Source organism: Pithys albifrons, chromosome 21 (genome assembly GCF_047495875.1).
Source record: "Pithys albifrons albifrons isolate INPA30051 chromosome 21, PitAlb_v1, whole genome shotgun sequence".
NCBI classification, from domain to species: domain Eukaryota; kingdom Metazoa; phylum Chordata; class Aves; order Passeriformes; family Thamnophilidae; genus Pithys; species Pithys albifrons.
Genome location: NC_092478.1, coordinates 5,061,743 through 5,080,759, shown reverse-complemented (window position 1 = coordinate 5,080,759; position 19,017 = coordinate 5,061,743). Strand labels below are relative to the sequence as shown.

The window sequence follows — 19,017 nt, the reverse complement described above, 5'->3', positions numbered from 1 at the left end:
AGTCCTGTGGAAACTTCTAGCATTTGTAGGAGCTACAAGTAAACCTACTAAGCTAAATTCCAACCCATCCTCTGTTTTAGCTACACCAACGATGGGCACCTGTGGTCTTGTCAACTCTGCTAAAAATAGAGCCAAGGCATTTGCAGCAGGAAGCACCTGACGTCCCTTCTCCTGGCTCCAGGGCTCGCTCACTCTTAGCTCCCCTTCTCTGCTCATTCTTACTGTCCCAAAGTGGGCTGTGTCCTTTCCTGAAGCACAGTTTTCTGAACCAATTCTGATGAAAAAAGATTTTAAGAGCAACATTTTCTCCCCATGAGATTCTACACATCACTCTGTGTCACCTCACACACTCCCATTGCGGCATCACCCAACCGTGCAGACAACATCTGCATCAGAACAAACCACAACAAAACACCACATTTTCTTTGGAAGCTTTTCCATTTTAATAAATAAGTGGTCCAAAAGTGCCAGATCTGTGCATCAGGGCTCAGGAGACAGGGGTTCTCTTTCAGGGCTGATGTTCCTGCAGCCCTGCCCAGGGACTGGTGCCGTTTCTGAGGCTGGTGGCTGTGGGTCTGAGCCTCTGAGTTGTTGCTGGTTCTTTGTATCGTTATAAAACAGATACTGAAACATGAGGAAAACTGCCACAAGCTGTGGATAAGGCAGGGATTCAATCCTTGTTAGCTTTTGTGAACAGGTTGGTATCTCATTCGGCTCCAGAGAACTACTGCTGTTGTAAATACAACCTCTGCCTTGCCTCTCTTGTAGGAAACTGCTTCTGTAGGAAAGCACAGGAACTAAATCAGAACATAATCCCTATGACTTAATACCATCATGCATGAGTCACCCTGACAAATTAAGTAACTGGCTGCATTACTGCTCAGCAATTTAAGGATTCATTTCATGCTTGAGAGGAGAAACCATTGCGCACACTGGCCACCCTCCCTCGAGTGGAGTGCAGGGAAATGAGATGGGCTGATGAGGTGGGGCTTGCCCGTGGTCACTGTGGGCAGAGCTCTTCCTCCAGTTGCAGGTTTGCAGTCGGACTTGTGTGGGTCTTCAGGCAGAGCATTTCTTCCTTTCAGTAACACCCCTTCTATGTGATTGTGGGTACAATTTTGAGAAGAGATTTCACTGAGGGATGGAAATCTCCCCTCTGCCCTTGTGCACGCTCACCAGGTGTGCTCCCACAGCTCAGCAAAGGATTTCTTCAGACTTTATGCAGAATACTTGAAATAAGAGGGGAAAAACCAGTGAGTTCACTGACTTTTAATCCCTGATTTCAATTTAACTCTTCTGCCTGTGACATTTTCTTTCCACGGATAAGTAGTGAAGTACCCTACAAAACATCCATGTCTAAGCAAAAGCCTCAGTCCTGCTCCCAGAGGATGATCCCTGAGCAGAACAAGGGGCACAGAGGTGTCAGAAGCACATTTCTGCATTCAGCTTCCCTCGTTGGAGAACTTCTGCTGGCATTTCTTGGTTGAACACAGGGATTTTACAGCTTTATTCTGCTAACAAAGGCTACAACAGAGGCACCTCTTAGACTGCTCAGCCTCCAGGGGGACTGCACAGGCCATGAGGGTTTTGGGGGCTCCTGTTCACAGCATGTAGCGACCTCACTCAAGCTGCTCCAAAGCAGCTCAGAGTTCCCATGCCTGTTGGAGGAGGGCAGTGCTGGAGCTGGGACATGGATTTGACCAATTTGTCTCCGTGGTCAGAATTAGCTTGGCATCAGCCAGAGATATGGCAGAGCACAGGGTGGGCTCCTCATGCTCCCCCACTGCCCACATGGGTTGCTGTGCATCAGCTGGCACTGCCAGCAAGGGCAGAGCTCCCACTGAGTCCCTCTGGCACAAACCCAATCCTCCCATCCTAAATAAACACCATAAACCAAATCCTCCCCCCCTGCATAAACACATCAACCATTTGCTCAGCTATTACCTTTGCTTTGATAGCAGGGCAGGGACTGATGCAGGAGCTGTGTTGATGTAGTCTGGCTCCTCATCTGGGCTCTCTGCAGGGTTGTGGGTGAGGATGGGAAACACTGATCAGTGAGTGGGTTGATGGAAAAACACACACACCCCCCACAGACACTCTGTGTCCTGCCAATATTTAGCCTTTGGTACTGACATGTTTCTGTGCCTGGGCTAAAAAACCTCATGTCAGTGTCAAGGTCTCCTTGAAGAGGCTTCAAAATGGTCAAGCAAATTTGTAAATACTCTGGAAGGAGCAAGCCTGGACAGCTCTTCAGAGCCTAAAGAAATGGACTTTGATTTAATCTAGAGAGTGTGGAAACAGGGTAACAAGATCAGTTGGCTTAGGCAGCTCTCACACCAGAGAGAGAAAGCTCTTAAATGTGTATGTGTGCATTCACCACTCTCCCCCAGGCCAGGCTACCCCCCTGCCTCACAGGAAGCCACATGTTAGATTAAACTGTGGTTAAAAGTTCAGCTTGAGAAATAGGCAGCCCCAATTACAGCAGGGGAGTCACAGGCTGCCCCACTGGTGTGTGCTGTCTGATTCTCTGTCAGAGGTGTGCTTTCACAGGACAACTTAAAATGCAGGAGGATGTAAGATACGAAAAGCAACATTAGTCTGTAACATCCCATGGTCAGGGTTTAGGCACAGGCACCTACATGGTGGCCCTGTGAGTGTGAGCATCAGATACAAGAGTGTAGCAATTTGCACATTACCTTGGATGTTCATCACAGAGAGTCAGGAAAAAAACAATCACTCAAGACAGGCGATGCATTGCCCTGGCATGGTCTATATGGTTCCAGTGCACCAGGCACCTGCCCACAAACCCCATCCCCAAGCAACAAACAACTGCTGAGCACGTACCTTCCTCTTGCTGCAGTCTCCATGTGTGTATGGCCGCACTGTTCTCGTAGTCTGCAGCCTCATCTGTGACTAAGAAGAGTTTGGAGAGGATGATGCTCAACAGCAAGTGGACTAAAAATGGACCTTTGTGAAACCCCCTCCTGTTCCCAGCCAGTGCTGCCACAGATCTGCTGATGCTGCCTCATGTCTTTCCAGCCCTGGCCACGTGCCCGGGTGACTGCAGGCACGGATGGGGATCAGACGGGCCCCTGCTGCTCCTGCCTCCTCTCATCGCCCCATCCACAGCCAGGCAGGAGCAGGGCAGGCTTTGGCTGTGCACAAAGCGTGTGCTAATTCGCTGAAGGAAACCAAACTGACTTCCTATTTTGATTGCAACATCCCAGGACTGGCGCTGGAAGCCCTGAAGCAGACACTGTGGCCCAGCATCATCCTCCAGCAGCTTCCTGGCTTCAGCCTTCTTGGACTGGATGTGGTGAGAAGCCTGAGCTGGGGGCTAGAGCCAGGATCAGCCTGGTGGTAAAACACTAAAAACCCAGAGATGCAGATCAGATCCCAAAGCCCCTGAATTGCTGCAGAAGCCCCAAGTCAAAGGGATCAGCTTGGAAGTATCACAACACATTTTCTTGCAGAAAGAGGAAATGCTCTGCCTGCAGCAGCCCTGGCACCCTGACTCCACAGCACAGAGCTCATAGGAAGAGCTGAGCCTGAAAACAACAGGATTTCCCTCAGCTGAGCAGGTTCCCATCCCTCTCTGCACTTCCAGATACGTTTGTGTGACACACGAACCATGACAGCAACACACCTACCCAGATCAGAGCCATGAGACACTCCAATGATGACGTTTTCATAGGAATAGGAATCCTCTTCTTTCTCTGGTGGAGGAAAGAAAGAGAGGAGACAAGTGTAAGTGACTTGGAAAGATCCCTCAGCACCTGCAAGAGGGATTGTGCTTCCCAAAATGAAACACATATTAGCTAAAGTGTCATTGGTCTTTGTGATGGCCTGTGCTGACCCAGGGATGGGGTATCCCAGCACACATGAACTGGGCGGTTGCTGCTTCACGGGAGCACCTTGAAGCTTGGACATCCCTCAAGCCCCAGGGCTCTGCTACACCCTTTAATGAATGCATCTCCTGGACCTGCACTTGCTTCAGTGATGCACAGACCTGGGCAAGAACAGTGTCACGAGCTCCCTGGAGCTGCGGGAGAGCTGGGCTGGAGAAAAACCCACCTCACTCACCTGGAGACCTACCCTGGGGTCGAGTGAAGAACCTGGCACTGTTGTTGTAATCCAGAGAAATGGGCTCCCTGTGGGAAGAGCAGCACTGTCAGCTCCTCCCACCCAGGACCCCCACAGGCTTCCCAGGCCAAGCTATGGGAGCAGCAGGACAGCACTGGGACCAGTATGGCTCCACTCAGTCGTGCTGGTGGGCAGCACCAGGTACTTACACATAGATAGAGTTCTCTTGCAGGTAGTCCTCTGCAAAACAAGGGTTTGGTGTCAGCACCCCACACCAGGGAATCAGCCCAAACCACCATCCCTGAGCACAGCTGGACAATCCCCTCGAGCACAGCCATGCCACATGTCCCCAGCAGCCACAAAGCCCTGGCACAGCCCCGAGCCCGTCCACAGCAGAACTGTGAGGTGGCCAATCCAACTTCGACCCTGAGAAAACCCCAGCTCACCATTTCTCATGGACACATCCTGCCAGCTGGCAGGGAGAGCGGGAACATCCTCCCCAGCTTGGGAAAGGAGAGAACAGCCCTGCACCCCAATAATCCTCTTAGGGCAAGCACCAGCTCACACTGCCCCGGCAGGGAGTGGGGGGCTCGGGAACATCTGTCCCCCTCTGCTCTGCCCAGTAATCAGATCAGTGTGTCTTACAGAGCAATGTCTAACTGACCAAGCAGCAGCTCTGCCAGCTGCAGTGCTGGCTGCCTGTGTGCTCCCTGCTGGCTCCCACTCCCAGGAAGCTCCCATCCCCTCAGCAATCTTCCCTCCCAACTCCAAAATGTGTGGCTGCAGCATTTACCTGTCAGGAAATTCTGGTACCTGGACTCATTCCTGCTCCCTGGGTCAAGAGAGTGGCACATTACACTTCAGTGATGGGATCACTTCAAGGATGAAGCAACTGAACGATTCAGCCCCAGCAGCTCTGCCCTCACTCAGCTCTGAGCTCAGGGGACATGGCTGAAAGGTTGGACACTCCAGGGTAGGGGTGCTGGGACAGCCAGGGGGGATATTAAACTTGGACCCAGGCTAGACCCAGATCATCCAGCTCAGGGCCCCCAACACAGGATGGATGTGGACCCGTTGGAGCAAATCCAGAGGAGGGCACAAAGATGCTCCAAGTGCTGGATTCCCTCTCTGCTAAGAAGACAGGCTGAGAGAGCTGGGGTTGTGCAGCCTGGAGAAGAGAAGGCTCCAGGGAGACCTTAGAGCCCTTTCCAACGCCTAAAGGGGCTCCAAGAAAACGCGAGGGACTTTGAACAACAGCCTGGAGGGACAGGACAAAGGGGAATGGCATTCCACTGACAGAGGGCAGGGTTAGATGAGACATTGGGAAGAAATTCTTCCCTGTGAGGGTGGGCAGGCCCTGGCACAGGTTGCCCATGGAAGCTGTGGCTGCCCCATCCCTGAAAGTGTCCAAGGCCAGGCTGGAGCAACTTGGGATAGTGGCAGGTGTCCCTGCCCATGGCAGGGGGTGGGACAAGATGATTAATTTGAAAGGTCCCTTCCAACCGAAACCACTCCATGATTGTGATTCACTGAACCTGGGTCTGTCCCAGGGACACACTCACCATATCCAGAGCGGTGGGAAGCACTGAGCTTCTTCTCAGTGGCTTTCCTGAAAGAGAGAAAAGAGACCTAAAATCCCAGGTCTGAGCAAACCCTGCCAGGGGTTACAAACCACCAGAGGCTCCATCCACAAAACCTCCCTGCAAGGTTATCACAACATATACATGGAGCAATGGAAGATGAAGGAATTTGAGGTCAAATCCCCAAATGGGATAACTGCCTGAACACTGCAGCAGAGTTATTGTGACTATGTAGTTCTTAGGGGGTTTAGTGATGGGGAGGAGGAGATTTATCACATCAAATTGTTTTTAAGCAAAGAATGGCCATTTCTTCTCTGTGATATACCTACTATGCAGAGCCACAGCTTGTTTCCTTGGGTTTGATTTAGTGGGTTGCCAGAGGAATGCAGTCAGTCTGAAGGAAGTCCAGAAAAACTCTAAAGCTACTATTGACCAACAATAAATTAAGAAACCTGATGGAGTTGCAGATGTCCCCACTCCTTGCAGAGGGCCTGGACTCGATGACCTTTAAAGGTCCCTTCCAACCCAAAGCATTCTTTAATTCTAAGCACAGCCCAAGCCACATCTACAGGGCCCAGAGCCCAATGCCAAATCCCAAACATTAATGTATCTTGGGTGAACTTCATCCAACTTTGCCTCTACAGCTAGATTTGGTTTGGTTCTTTTACCTACCTTGCTACTGATACACTTTCAAGTCCCTCAGTTTTTTCCACCCTTTGGGTTACACCTGGCACCAAGAACAAAACAGGTGTTAATTGTTACAGCAGCAGCAGATACTGCAAAGAGCAAAGAGCATCCACCAGTGAGGATTCCCCAGGACTGGCAAGCATTTTCCTAAAGTAGCTTCAAAATCATTCCTTGAACATTTATAAATGGTGAAAACAGGAAACAACTTAGAGGAAAAAGTGGTGTCTGGGGGGTCCTGGGGCTCTAGCCCAGCAGGGTGCAGGCCAGGGCAGAGCCCATCTGCAGACAGTGACATCTCATGCAGACCCAACAGCGGCTCATTGTGATAGAAAACTCAAAAGGTCAGCGCCAAACCCAACCTGGTGCAGGAAGCAGTGAGGGGGGATGATGAATGAGTCACTCCTGTCACTTCAGGCTCACCCACACCTTCATTTTCACAGGGTGCTCAGCATGGTTTGAAGATCCCCACTTACTGAGTGTCGCTTTTCAATGACATCGCTTTAGTGAATTATCTTCTATGCAAAGGGATTTTTTTTTTTCCTAGAGCTTAGAATTTGCATCCCTAGAAGCATCTGAGGTGGCTTTGATAAGCCAGGTCTCATCATTTCACTGCCTGGTGTCAAGGTGAGCCTTTGAATTTTACTCTGCCCCTGCAGTGTGCACGCAGGACCCCCACCCCACAAGGCAGGGACCCCGTGCGATGCTGATACTCACTGAAATGGGAGCGAATCACCTCAAAACTCTGCTGGCTTTCAAGCCTGGAAAAATAGCAGTACAACCTCAGCTGAATTTGGGGGTTCATGACAAGAAAAAGAGATGCAAGAGACCTCCAGCACCAGCCAAGGGCAGGGACTTCTTTGTGGAGTTACCAATTTCTCTGCCATATCTCAGGCCATGATAAGGACTTGCCCTTCTCTCCCAGGCCTTTTTTCTACTAGTTAACAACACACTGGCATCACAGTCAGAGCTTCAGTTTCATTTTGGATTATTCTTTTTAAAGGCATTACCCCTTTAGGAGCACCCTGAGCTGAGACACATTGCCCTTCGTGCCCCATCCTGGCATGATTTTATTTTATTTTATATAAATCTGGATTTCAGCTCCGGTGTGGCTCTGGCTCTGGCCAGGGTCACACCCTGGATGAGCTTTCTGGGGGAGAAACACGACTGTGAAAGGCAACTTACTGGCTCCTGTGCTCCCTCAGCTGCATCTCCCTCTTGGTAGCTGGAAGACAAGGGAACAAAAAGCTCTTAGAAAGTAGGTTTGGGAGTTAGAGATCAGAAAGACCAATAAAACACATTCACAAAACTCCTTCGACACAACAGGAGAGCAGAGGCACTGAGCAGCAGTTGCAATAAGGCTTTGATTCATTTTCTTGGACCCCTGTTTAAATTGTGGGGTTTGGCTCAGACCCCCCCAAAGCAAGGCAGCCATTCCTGTCCCCAAACCCCAAACTGCAGCCTCCCTTCCCTGCTTAAAACACACCCAGTGCTCAGGGAGGGGCCTGAACCCCCACTGGGTGCTCACCCCACTCTCTGTATGAATTTATCCTCCAGACTCCCCATCCTGCCTGCCCCAGACCCTCTGCAGGATTTGTGCATCTGGAGCTGGTCCTCCTGGTTGGGGTGTCCCAAAGCCACCACCATGATGCCCATGGAGAGGGCTCTGCAGCCCCATGTTCCACCCACCCCAGGGAAGGGGTGCTGCACTTTTGGGTGGTCCTTCCCCGCCAGCAGAGCCCATTCCCACTCAAGCTGTTGGGAGCATCCCTGCGAGGGCAAAGCTCCTGAGCTGGCACATGGCTGAGCACAACCAAACTCACCCCGAGGGGATTTGCCAAGAGGAAAGGCCATGCCAGGGGTGGGCAGGACTCACCAGAGAGCTGGCACTTGACACAGAGGCTGATGACAGCCCCAAGCAGCATCAGCGCGGCGGCCACGCCGAGCAGCTCCGGCTGCACCATGGCCTGGCCACGTCCAGCCTGCAACAAACACAGCAATGAGGGCAGCCCGTGGGCATCAGGGGCACAGGGGGCTTCCAGGCCATTGCTGGGAAAGATCAACCCCCAAACAGCCACCTCCTGTTTGCCCTCACACCCCACAGAGCCGGGGGGGTGCTGAGGATGCAAAAGGGGCGTTCAGAGGCACTGCCCTTTCCCCAGGCTGCTCCCATTCACTCATTGCTCCCATTCACTCACTCCCAATCCCCAAACCCACAAACATTGTCAGCAGACACTCATTTTTACGTATCTCAAAGACAGGGCAAAAAGGGAGGCACTTGGCAATATTCAAACTGCACAACGTGCTCTGGCTGTTTCCTGCAGCTCAGAGTGACTTTCAGTATTAAATTCCCCACACTTTTCTCTGTGTTGAGCTGGCTCAGCCACCAGCTCTTCCCCTGCTTTCCATGACAGGCTCTTCCACAAACAGCAGCTAACATTTTGTAATAATCAGCACGATTTGGCTTTAACTTCCTTAAAAATACAAAACATCCTATAAATATCACAGCAAACAGCCTGCTGGCACTGAGATGGATCCTTTAGCCCATTCCTATTTCCCAGGGTCAGATTTTCTTTAGTTACAGATTATTTTAATTTATTTTTGGTTTTAATAAACTTCTTTTATCCCTAGGGATGAAGACACTTTGACTTGCCAAAGGCCAGTATGTCATTGCTCCTGGCAGGAAGTTTTCCTGCTGCCTACCTTCAACCTCCCCTTTTACAGCTTCAGCCTGGATTGTGTTGGCACAGACACTGTGGATGGGAGAGGAAAGATACAAGTAAGAACTAATAATTAAAATGATTCAAAATAATTAAACAAATGGCAATAACAGACCATAGAAAGCAGCAATTTGATTCTGCCCTGCTCTGAACCTTCTGCCTCTGCTTGTGTAAAGTGGAATGAATTGACCTGAGATGAGCTCAGGTGGTTAAAACTTGGTTGTAATAATGCCAAGGTCATGGGTTCAATCCCCTGTGTGGGACATTGACTTGAGTTGGACTTGATGATCCTTGTGGGTCCCTTGCAACTCAGAATAGTCTGTGATTCTGTGAAATCACATTTGTCTGCCCAAAACACTCCACTCATAAAACAAACTCCAAAGCCCCCTGTGGCAGATGAGCCTGTGGGTGCTCAGCAACACTCTCCTGTCCCTGCTGGGTGCTTGGCACAGCAGCTGAGCATGTTGGGGGGAGGTTTGTGGTCCAGTTTGGCTTTGGAGTCCCAGTTCCATGTCAGAGTTCTAATTAATTACCAGGGCACGGTGTAAATAAATGTGGTGTGGCTTGGAGCAGGGAGAGTGAAGAAAGACCCTCATTTCTGCTCCAGACAGACCCTGGAGGAAAGCAGAGAATGATGGCCAAAGGGGTTTGGTGTCAGCATCCTCTAAGTGTTCCCAAGCACAGTCTGGCTGCCCCAAGGGGCCCCAACTCAGCTTTGAGATCACCCTTTGCTTGGGAGCAAACTGGGTTTGTTCCTACTTCCTTCAAGGTTGCCTGGGCCTCCCAGGAGCGGGCAGCTCCCGGCATTTGCTCCACCAGGGCTCTGCTCCTTACAGACCCCCAGGGGCCTGCACAGTTTCCTGCAACACTTTCAGAAACAGATGGTTCCAAATTAACAACATGCCCAGACCCCCGTGGAGCCACCCCAGAAGTGCAGAACCAGCACCCTCAGCCACTGCAGGGACATCAGGGACAGAGCCTGCTCACAACCATGTGGTTTCTCACATCAGTTTTCCTTGGCTCAGCATCTCCCACGGAAACCATGAGCTATGGATCATCTCTGAAGCATCTGCAAGAGGCAGCTGAGGGAAGTTGACTCAGTGCTGGTCACCAAAACACAAAGAGCTGCAACGTTGCTGTTTGCTTTGTAGGTTTTGGGGCTTGTTTTCTTTTTTTTTTCTCCTTTTGTTTAAAGTGAAGGCACAGCAGGGCTGAAGGCCCCTGGCAACACTGATCTAGTGTGTCCCATTGCATGACAGGCCATCATTCTCTTTTAGAGCCAGTTTTATTTCTTCTGCAGGCAGTGAGGCAGTTCCTGATCCCCCCACTCACCAGGAACACCAAAGGTGGTCACTGAGGGGCTGCCAAGAAGGGCACAGTGTGTCCCAGCCCATCACAGCATCCCCCCAGAGAAAGCTCCCAAGCCACAAGCACCCAACAAGCCCAGAGGTCATTTGTGCTCCCCAAACACCCAAGTCCATGGAAATCCTTTCTTTTGGAACAAACCCTGCTCTGGTAAGGAGCGGACAGAAGGAGGTGATGAACAGATTTATGACAAGCAGAAAGCTGGAAGCACTTACTCATGGCTGGCAGGATATAAATAAAATATTTGGAAGGCTGAACGTGCTTCCCTGTGCTCTGCCTTAGGGAGATAGAGAGAATAAATAGACTGGAGCCACTGAGGTCTCAGCACAGTGTGGAGTTCATGGCTGGCCAGCCTTGCTCTCAAGATGCTAAATCCAATCCCAGGGAGCAAACACATTCCCATGTTGTTTAGGAGTGACATTTGGATCGTGTCACAGTGCCCTGTGCTGGTCACACACTTCCCTCTTCTCCTTTGGCCCGTTTTTCCCCTTTTTGTGCCGGCAGAAGTTTCTCCCTGCACAAGAAGCTGGTGGGGCTGTGGCACCCACTGGCAGAGCAGCGGGCACAGCCTGACCAGCACAGCCCCAAAAATCCCCTGGGAATAGCTGCTCCAGAAAAACAACTCCCAGGAGAACAACACACTGGAGCCTGGCACCTCTTCTCAGAGGGAGAAGCCTTCCCAAACAGAGGCTGCTCCTTCCACGGCCTCAGATGATTTTAGCAATAAAGGAAACGGGCTTTTTTTTTTTCAAAAAATGGGAAGATTAACAAACTTGCTAAAGCTCATTCTCTCTGTGCCAGGTCTCTCAGCCTGGCTGCTGGTAGGGAAAGTTTCTAGTCCTAAATTAAAGATTCACGCCAGTAACAGGGCTCATTCTGGAGAGCCAAGGGAAGGAGAGGTGGTTTAATCCAGCAAGAGCAAAAGGGCTTTTAAATCCACTAAAGTGGAGAGTGAGAGGAAATGGTCCCTCATGTCCAAGAGCGACACACCAAAGGGAGAAAAGCTTCTTGAATTAAGACAATTCTGGCTTATAAAATGAGTGGGGATAAACTGAATATGCAGAGGTTGGAAATAAAATTCCTAATGGATGGAATGTCTGTGAGAACTTTCCAACATCAGCAGAAGAGGCACAAAACTCACCAAAAAAACCCCTGCAAGAACACTTAAAATGAACTTAAACTTTTTGCTGAGAAACCAGGAGAGTGAGGAATGTGTTGATGTGGCCTCAGCAATGTCTGGTTTTCCATAAGATAATTTCTCATGAAGAAATTTTAGCCCCTTTGCAAGTGTCAAGTTGCATAAGATAAAGACACAAATTGCAGGTTTATGTCATGAATTTAAACTATTTATCCAAAAATACCCAAAAGGCAAATATAAGCCAGTCACCTTTCCTTCCATCCAGAAAGTTTTGAGCTTTGCACCAGTTTGCAGTAAATTAACTCTAATTCAGGCTGGTGGGATGAGTCACTGGTATGAAATATAAAGTGGAGAACGTATTTAAAGCCTCACCATATGAAATTCAGCACACTGACTTGTTGAACAGATGCAATATTCAGCTTGACTCAATGTCTCTAACATGTCTAAGAAAAGCAACTCCACTTTCTGTTTGCCTGTGTGGCACAGATTGCCACAGAAACTCCCATCAATTCAGAAATTAAAGTCTCAGACCAAGGAAGCTGCTGTGGCTGGAATCCCTTCCATGACCAGGGCTGAGCCTCCAGAAAAGCTCCTTTCCAGAGGGCTGCACATCCCATTTATGCCAGTGTGAGGTTTCTTAGGGAAGCTGCTGCCATAGAGCTTGAGTCTGTTTTTTCACAGCTATTCAGGCAGATCAGGGTTTATTTTATGCCAGGGGAGATGCATTTCAGTAGAACACAGGACAAGAGGGGGAAATTGGAATTGATAAACCAACTTTCATATGGATTATCGCTTTGGAAAATGCTTTTAAGAAACCTCAGGTGGAAAATAGAGTGCAAACCCCATATCACAACAGACATGCCAGCACAAGGAGAAAATGCAAAGAAGTATCTTGTGTTTGTGACTTCCCCTGTTCCAGGCGGCATCAAAGCCACACAACATCCTTCATCTCCACTGTGAGCCCAGGGGATGCCACGTTAGCAACACAGGCAACCCCCATGCAGGCAACTACACACTCCAGAGCCATGAAAATGAGCCAACCTCACACAAGACCATCCCAAAATTATCCTCTTCTGCTCAAGTACCTGCCTCGTGGCCCATCTTACACTGAACATTGATCACAATCACAGAAAACTGATGCGAAGACAAAGCTCTTTCCATCCAGGATTAGCAATTTCAAGCACTCACAGGCAGTAAAATAAATACACTCATATCCACGATGCCACTCAGCCCTGAAACCCATGGAAACCCCAGGAAGTGCCGTTGGAATGGGCTGTTTCAGAGGATTGGGCTTTGGGAGGGGGAGCCGCAGTTCCAGAAGGTACAGGCAGAGCCAAAGGCAGGACCGAGCAGATTTGGGATAAGAGCTCAGCATAGACTGAATCTTCCAGAATATTTTAGTAGATGTAAATGCAGAAATAACGTAATTAAAACCCTTCCATGTTGCCATCAGCAGTGAAGAACAGTAGTGGAATGCAGGTGGGACAGACCCATCTGAGCTGCAGGGGGTGAAATGCTGCTGAGAGCTGGTCCTTTCCTACCTCGGAGCCTCGCAGGGGATGGCCAGGAGGAGATTCCCGCACGGTGCTACTCAGAGAGGTTTTACAGGGCTGACCTTGAACCCTCTGTGAAGGCTCACGGAGGTGCAGCCCAGGCTCTCTGAGCTCGGGGGGACACCCCACTGCCCTGGCAGGCTCAGGCGCCTTCCCTTCCCTTCCCTTCCCTTCCCTTCCCTTCCCTTCCCTTCCCCTCCCCTCCCCATGGGTCCCTCGCCCAGCTCACCCGCAGCCTCAGCCGCTCTCCCCGCGCTGTCCCATCCACTCCGGCCGCCGCTCCAGCCGGTTCCTCCGGGGCTCCTCACCCGCTGCTGGTTTCCTGTCCCCACGTGAATCACCAGCCCCAACATCCGCCGCTCCAGCCCCTCGTCGGCTCCCCAGAGCCTGCACAAACCCCGCGGGCAGCCCCTCGTGGGCTCCTCAGAATGGAGTTTGGAGAAACTCACCCAGGCAGCCCCTCGTGGGCTCCTCAGGCACAAACCCACCCGTTCAGCCCCTCGTGGGCTCCCCAGGATGGTGTTTGCACAAACAGGTGCCACCCCGGAGCACTTTGGTTTGTGGGGAGAGGAAGAGGCTCAGATGGGCATTGTTACCAAACAAGTTAAATCTCTTCAAAAAGGAGCCCGTGCAGCAGTGGGGGAGAATGTTGGGAGATTTAATCTGTGAAACAGATACTGGATGGTGGGCAAGCTCTGGGACATGTCCAGGTGTTAGAAAAGTAAATTAAATTTCAGACTTGATGTGCTTCAGTGCCCTCAGACCTGGGAGAGGACATTAATGTGGCTTGGGAAGAGGGATGTGCCACTGGGAATGGCAGGAGTTGGGGAGCACAGGGACATTTGGCAGGAGTTCCAAGATCAGGGGACAGTAACGGTGCTAAGATCAGCTCCAGAGGTGGTTCTAGTGGGGACATTTGTGAGCACCGACCCAAGAAAGCCCCAATCCAACACAAGAGACAAACTAAGCATGTGGATCAATCAGCATGAGAAGTGAGAGAATCATTAACTAATTGAAGTTAGAGTACAATTAATAAGAGAATTATGTAACGTGTATCCAATACACACGAATTCCTGTGGCTGCTAAAATGTGTTAGTTTCAATGACTGGTGTACATGTTCCATGGACTGATCCCCACATACATTCAGTGCTGAATATCAACTTTCTAACGCAACAAACTGGTTAGAGAGTTTATTTCCCAGTTTTCAGTGACAGTGTGGAACCACACCCAGCACTGAGGTCACTTTCCAAGCAGCTCTGGACCTTCAGATGGGGTTGGTGCCCCCAAATAGCTCAAGTTTCCTTCTCAGGATTTAACACGACTCACTGGAAGCAGCAGATGCTGCCTGGAAACACTCAGAGCAGACACAGCACACTGCAAATCCTCTCTTGGTTTTTACAGAAAAGATGATATCAAGTGTCAAAGGCAGCAAATAACCCAGGGCCACCATTGCTAATGGCCAAACCTGGAGCTGTAAGAATGAAAGCATTTCTTATGTTGGCAGTTTGCAGCCACAATTTCACTGCATTCCTAAAAAAATACATTTAAAAAAATCATTACTTTTTTTTGGTGCCTAAATAGTGTATGGAGTGTTTATGAATAATGTGGAACTTACATACTTAGAGCTCTGTCCCAGACCATGAAATGCAGATGCTGCTCCAGCACTAGGAATGTCTGCACACACACATAACTCCTCAGTGCATCACCCACAGGACACACCAACAGAGCACCTCGTGCTGCTCTCACCAAGGCTCTACAAAGCCTCTCTTACACACAGGCATGTAAATTATTCAGTAAAGGGAAATTTCGTTATATTTAAATTAGAGCACTCAGAAGCTGCCACAACCAGCCACCTACACCCAGCTCCCTGGGAGGGAAGGTGACTCTTCTCTCACCAAAAGGATTAAGTAGCCAAGTGGTTACAACTTTTGCAATTCTGGGATGAAATTTGGCCATCAAGCTTGCAGAGGAAATGTTGCCTTGATAAGATAATTAACCGCTGTAAGTGCAAATAGACTTCTCTCTTTCAATTCTAACCTGAGATGCAAAAAATAACTTTTGGATGCCCCTCCCAGAGCTGTTCCCAGGCAAAATCCAGGTGCAGAAGCCTATCTTAAAATCAGTAGCTGTAATGTGAAGCAAAGATTGGAAGAGGCAGGACCAGGTTTGAATTGCTTGCACGGTTTCTGGCTGGTCTGTCTGTGAAGGACAGCACAAAACATGAAATGCTCTCCTGACTGCCAAAACAGTTGGTACAAATTTGGCATCTCCAGCAGAGGTTTTAGCCATGAAGTAGCTTATTAGCAACCTTCTAGCAGGGCTTTTTACATGTTCAAACATCAGGTGACAACAGAAGTTTTGCAGGAGTTCCTTGCAGCAGAACTGATACTCTGAATATGCTGGAGACATTCACGGTTCATCTTTCGCATCAGAAATGGATTTCATCAGGAACGGCCACTGCTAAAAAGGTGCCACATATTTGCTTACAGGTTCTGTGGTGGGTCCCACAGCTCCAGGGATGACTCAGTGCTGTGGCACAGACGTTACCACAGTTGGCAGGAGCTGCACCTCCCGTGAGTCCTCAGCCTGTGTCCTGCTCGGCCACTCAGCCTCTCTAGAGCTGAAGCTGCTGCTGTGCCCTCACAGAACAGCTCGTGGGCAGGGTGATGACCTTCAAAGATTATCAGTCCCCTCAAGAGGCCAAACCACCTTGATTGGAGGGGAATTACTGCAGGAACACACGCTCTGTGCAAATTTTGTCTCACTTCTTCCCACTGCCCCTGAGCTGGGCTGGGTGTGGGGCTTTAGGATGAGTCTGCACGCCAAGAACCTCCCACCACAGCCACGGGCTCTGCTCTGTGTGAGGCCAGACCAGGCTCCTCCAACACACACAGAACCCCTCAGGCACCAAACCCAGCCTGGGATACCAGGCTCTCCCCTGTGTCTGTCTATCCCAACTGGAACCCCTCTGCCTCATCCAGACCTGCTGCTAGAAACCACTTCTGGTCAGACAAAAGTTCACAGACACAGGGGAGCCGCGTTTTTATCTACTACCAGCAGTTACAGAAAACACCGTGATACAATTTCACCTTTCATGTCCTTTTCAAAGCTCACTCATTTCAGCTCAGGTTTGTTTCCCCCTCCTCTTGACAAACACATAGTTTCGAATCCTTCAGGCAGTTTCCCCAGCAAACCAAACCACCTTTTTCATCTTTTGGTACAAAGCTGATCAGGTGCAGAAAGACCTATTAATTCAGAGAGATCAGGAGAACCCTCTTCCCCCCTGCCCAGCTTACCTGGGGTCTGGGAGGCCAAATGCCCTGTGGGGCTTTACATCCTTTCAGATAAAGGTGGGGGCTGCTCCAAGCCCAGCTGGCCTTGCTTGACCCAGGTGTTGTGACTAAGACTGATCAGAAATTAGCAGTGAAACAAGGGCTGGAAAACAGCACATCACCTAAACCAAACACACTCAGTGCTGGAAGGTTTGAGGAAGCTCCAAGTTTTCCAAGCTCCAACAGGCTCTTCCTCCTCAAGCTCACAAGTTTTGCAAGGCAAGTGCTGCCTGTTGTGGAGGAGACCAGAATCCAAACGCCCTGTGCTTTGGGGCAGAAGGAGCACGTGTGTCATCCCAAACACTAATTACTCATTTTCCCAAATTTTCACGGCAGCTTCAAGGCAAGCCACGTCTTAGAGGGAATTTTCTGGCGTGCTGAAGTAGTGCTGGGTATTTTTGTATACAGCAAGAAACAGCTTTTCTCTTGGCTGGAGGGGAATGAGCCTTTCCCCAGGCAAAGGGGAAGTGCCACCTCCTCCCCTGCCCCAGATGCGCTGTCGGATCTCCCCGAGCTGAAACCGAAAGCGGCTCCGTTCCTGCTGCAGGAAGGTAAATGCTGCTACCACCCAGTGGAAAGTCAGCTCACAGCCCTGCGTGCTTCATAAAACTTTGCCCAAGCAAAGTTTGCAAATACTAATCCTGAACATCCCTATGGAGCCACAAAACTTCTTCCCATTCTCAATTCATCCTTGTAGACACAATAATTCTGAAATTGGAACACAAAAACCTAGAAGGTTCGAATGCTTTTATTTGAATTTTTATACAGCGATACAAATTATACAGATTTGTTACAGTACAGGTTTTGCAAGGGGTTTATAGAGGTACTTTGTGAGTTTTTGGTTTATTTAAAAGAAAGAGGCAGATCTCAGGAGCTCAGTGACATGAACAAAACAACCTCACGGTAGGAAGCAAATCCCTACCATGGGGAACACTAACCTGGCTGAAACCTACTGGGCAGAAAGGTGGTGGCAGCGTTCCCAGCAATAACATCCCCAAAACATCAACCCTGGGATACTCTGGAGCTTGATACAGGAGTTGGTGAGTGTACAGGTAAGGGGGTTTTCCTGTAACAGCACTGAATGTCCTCACAGCCCTTGGATGCACTTTGCTGCAGAGGGGCAGAAATGAGGGAAGCTGAGCAGATGTCACAGAACAGAATTACTGCCACGATGGAAAAGGAAACCATAAAATGCTTCAGATTTAGTCACTCAAACAGGTACACCGAGATGGGGAACGTGATCTCAGACTGACACTGCGCACACTGTGACACCGCAGGTGCCACCAGGCCATGACTGCCCATTTCCTGTGCCCACCTCAGTGCTGGGTTCAAGGGATGGCACACAGGAGGCACAGCAGAGCTGCCCTGCAGTCCCTGGCACACAGGACAGGTGCCAGCCACACGCCCAGAGCTTGGGAGTGTTTCTCCAGTTAGTCCAGAACACAAATGTCATCGAGACACTGCTGTTCCTAACGTGCATCAGGCTTGAGTCAAGTGTCTGGCAATGAAGAATTAAAGCCTTTCAGAAAGCAGGGTCAAAGAAAAGATTACACCATCCTAAATGCTTCTATCCAGTTTGGTTTAATACTCTATAGCAAGTGGTATCACGAACAACAGCATAAATTACACATTATAGAGAGAAAAAGTATGCACCAAATAAAAGATGGCTCTGCCACTCCCAATACACTTCGCTCCTGCAGCGGGTCAGTGGCATTAGAGAGGAGGGAGTCGGTTTCCAGATGAGAAAATTCCAGCCTCAGCTGGAAATCAAATTCCTCTTCAGTCACAGAAACTCCCCTTTCTAAAGATTTAGAACAAGCAACATGTACTAAATTTCATCCTGAGAGCCAGTCCCAGAGAAGCCCTTGAGAACAACACAGGTAACTGATTCTAGGTTGGGATATGCCAGGATAGAGGAGCAACCTCGTTCTTTCAGAGCCTTTGTGCTCATCTGGTAGTGAAACACAGAAACCATTGGAATGCAAAACATAAACTTAACACGGATTTCAGGATGCTCAACATTAACAGCTCATCGCCCTCGTTCCTGCTGTGAGTGTGAACAACCAGGAGACCTGTGGAGAAGGAACGAGGTCGGGACAGACAACCAGTGAGTGGAGCCAACCTGGCACTCGCAGCCTGGGCACAAAACAGACCAGGGGGGATGGGGATTCCTGCTGGAATCACTCCAGGCAGCCTTGCCCAAAGCAGGCAGTGGGACACGGGCTGCTCTGGAAGCTGCGACACGCCAGTGCTCTGGTGAAGGGGTTGCACATGCATTCCAAGATTTGCTGGCTTTAGTATTAAAACTTTCCTACAAAGAGAGGGATTATAATATCACAGGATTTGCTCTAAAACTTTCACTATTTTATCATCCTTCCTGAAGACAAGTCAGCAGCCAGTACTACAGGTGGCAAATGCTCCTACTCGACTATGTGCCAAAGTCAGGGTTGAAACTATCATAATATTCATAAGACAAGTGAAAAACATCAGCATCATCCAAAACTGCCCTGGGGTGGTGAGGGTTGGTCACAATCCCCATCACCCCCAGCCCTGGGACACTGA

The 19,017-nt window shown here is 49.7% G+C and overlaps 1 protein-coding gene across 2 annotated transcripts; it reads right to left on the bottom strand.

Moving 5' to 3' along the window:
* Window positions 1-425: 425 nt before the first annotated feature.
* Window positions 426-13,422, bottom strand: LAT2 (linker for activation of T cells family member 2). 2 transcript variants are annotated; one of them, XM_071575011.1, is made up of 14 exons: window positions 13,353-13,421; window positions 9,051-9,100; window positions 8,224-8,329; window positions 7,533-7,572; window positions 7,065-7,108; window positions 6,336-6,390; window positions 5,646-5,692; window positions 4,877-4,915; window positions 4,293-4,323; window positions 4,084-4,151; window positions 3,651-3,716; window positions 2,845-2,913; window positions 1,945-2,017; window positions 426-1,229 (listed from the first exon to the last, which is right to left on the bottom strand). In XM_071575011.1, exons 3-14 carry the CDS (start codon window positions 8,309-8,311, stop codon window positions 1,211-1,213), a joined length of 639 nt encoding a protein of 212 aa, XP_071431112.1. In that variant the 5' UTR covers window positions 8,312-8,329; window positions 9,051-9,100; window positions 13,353-13,421; the 3' UTR covers window positions 426-1,210. The 2 variants fall into 2 exon arrangements, with proteins under 2 accessions (XP_071431112.1, XP_071431113.1); XM_071575012.1 differs by lacking the exon at window positions 9,051-9,100 and having other exon boundaries at window positions 13,353-13,422.
* Between the last annotated feature and the right edge of the window lie 5,595 nt (window positions 13,423-19,017).

What these genes read in the sequence shown, in the direction of transcription:
- LAT2 (XM_071575012.1), bottom strand. Translation starts at nt 8,311, where the DNA reads ATGGTGCAGCCGGAGCTGCTCGGCGTGGCCGCCGCGCTGATGCTGCTT. An exon ending in TTCCCACCGCTCTGGATATG is followed by an intron (nt 4,916 to 5,645) that starts GTGAGTGTGTCC and finishes CTCTTGACCCAG; the next exon opens with GGAGCAGGAATGAGTCCAGG. An exon ending in GTCTCATGGCTCTGATCTGG is followed by an intron (nt 2,914 to 3,650) that starts GTAGGTGTGTTG and finishes AACTCTTCTTAG; the next exon opens with TCACAGATGAGGCTGCAGAC.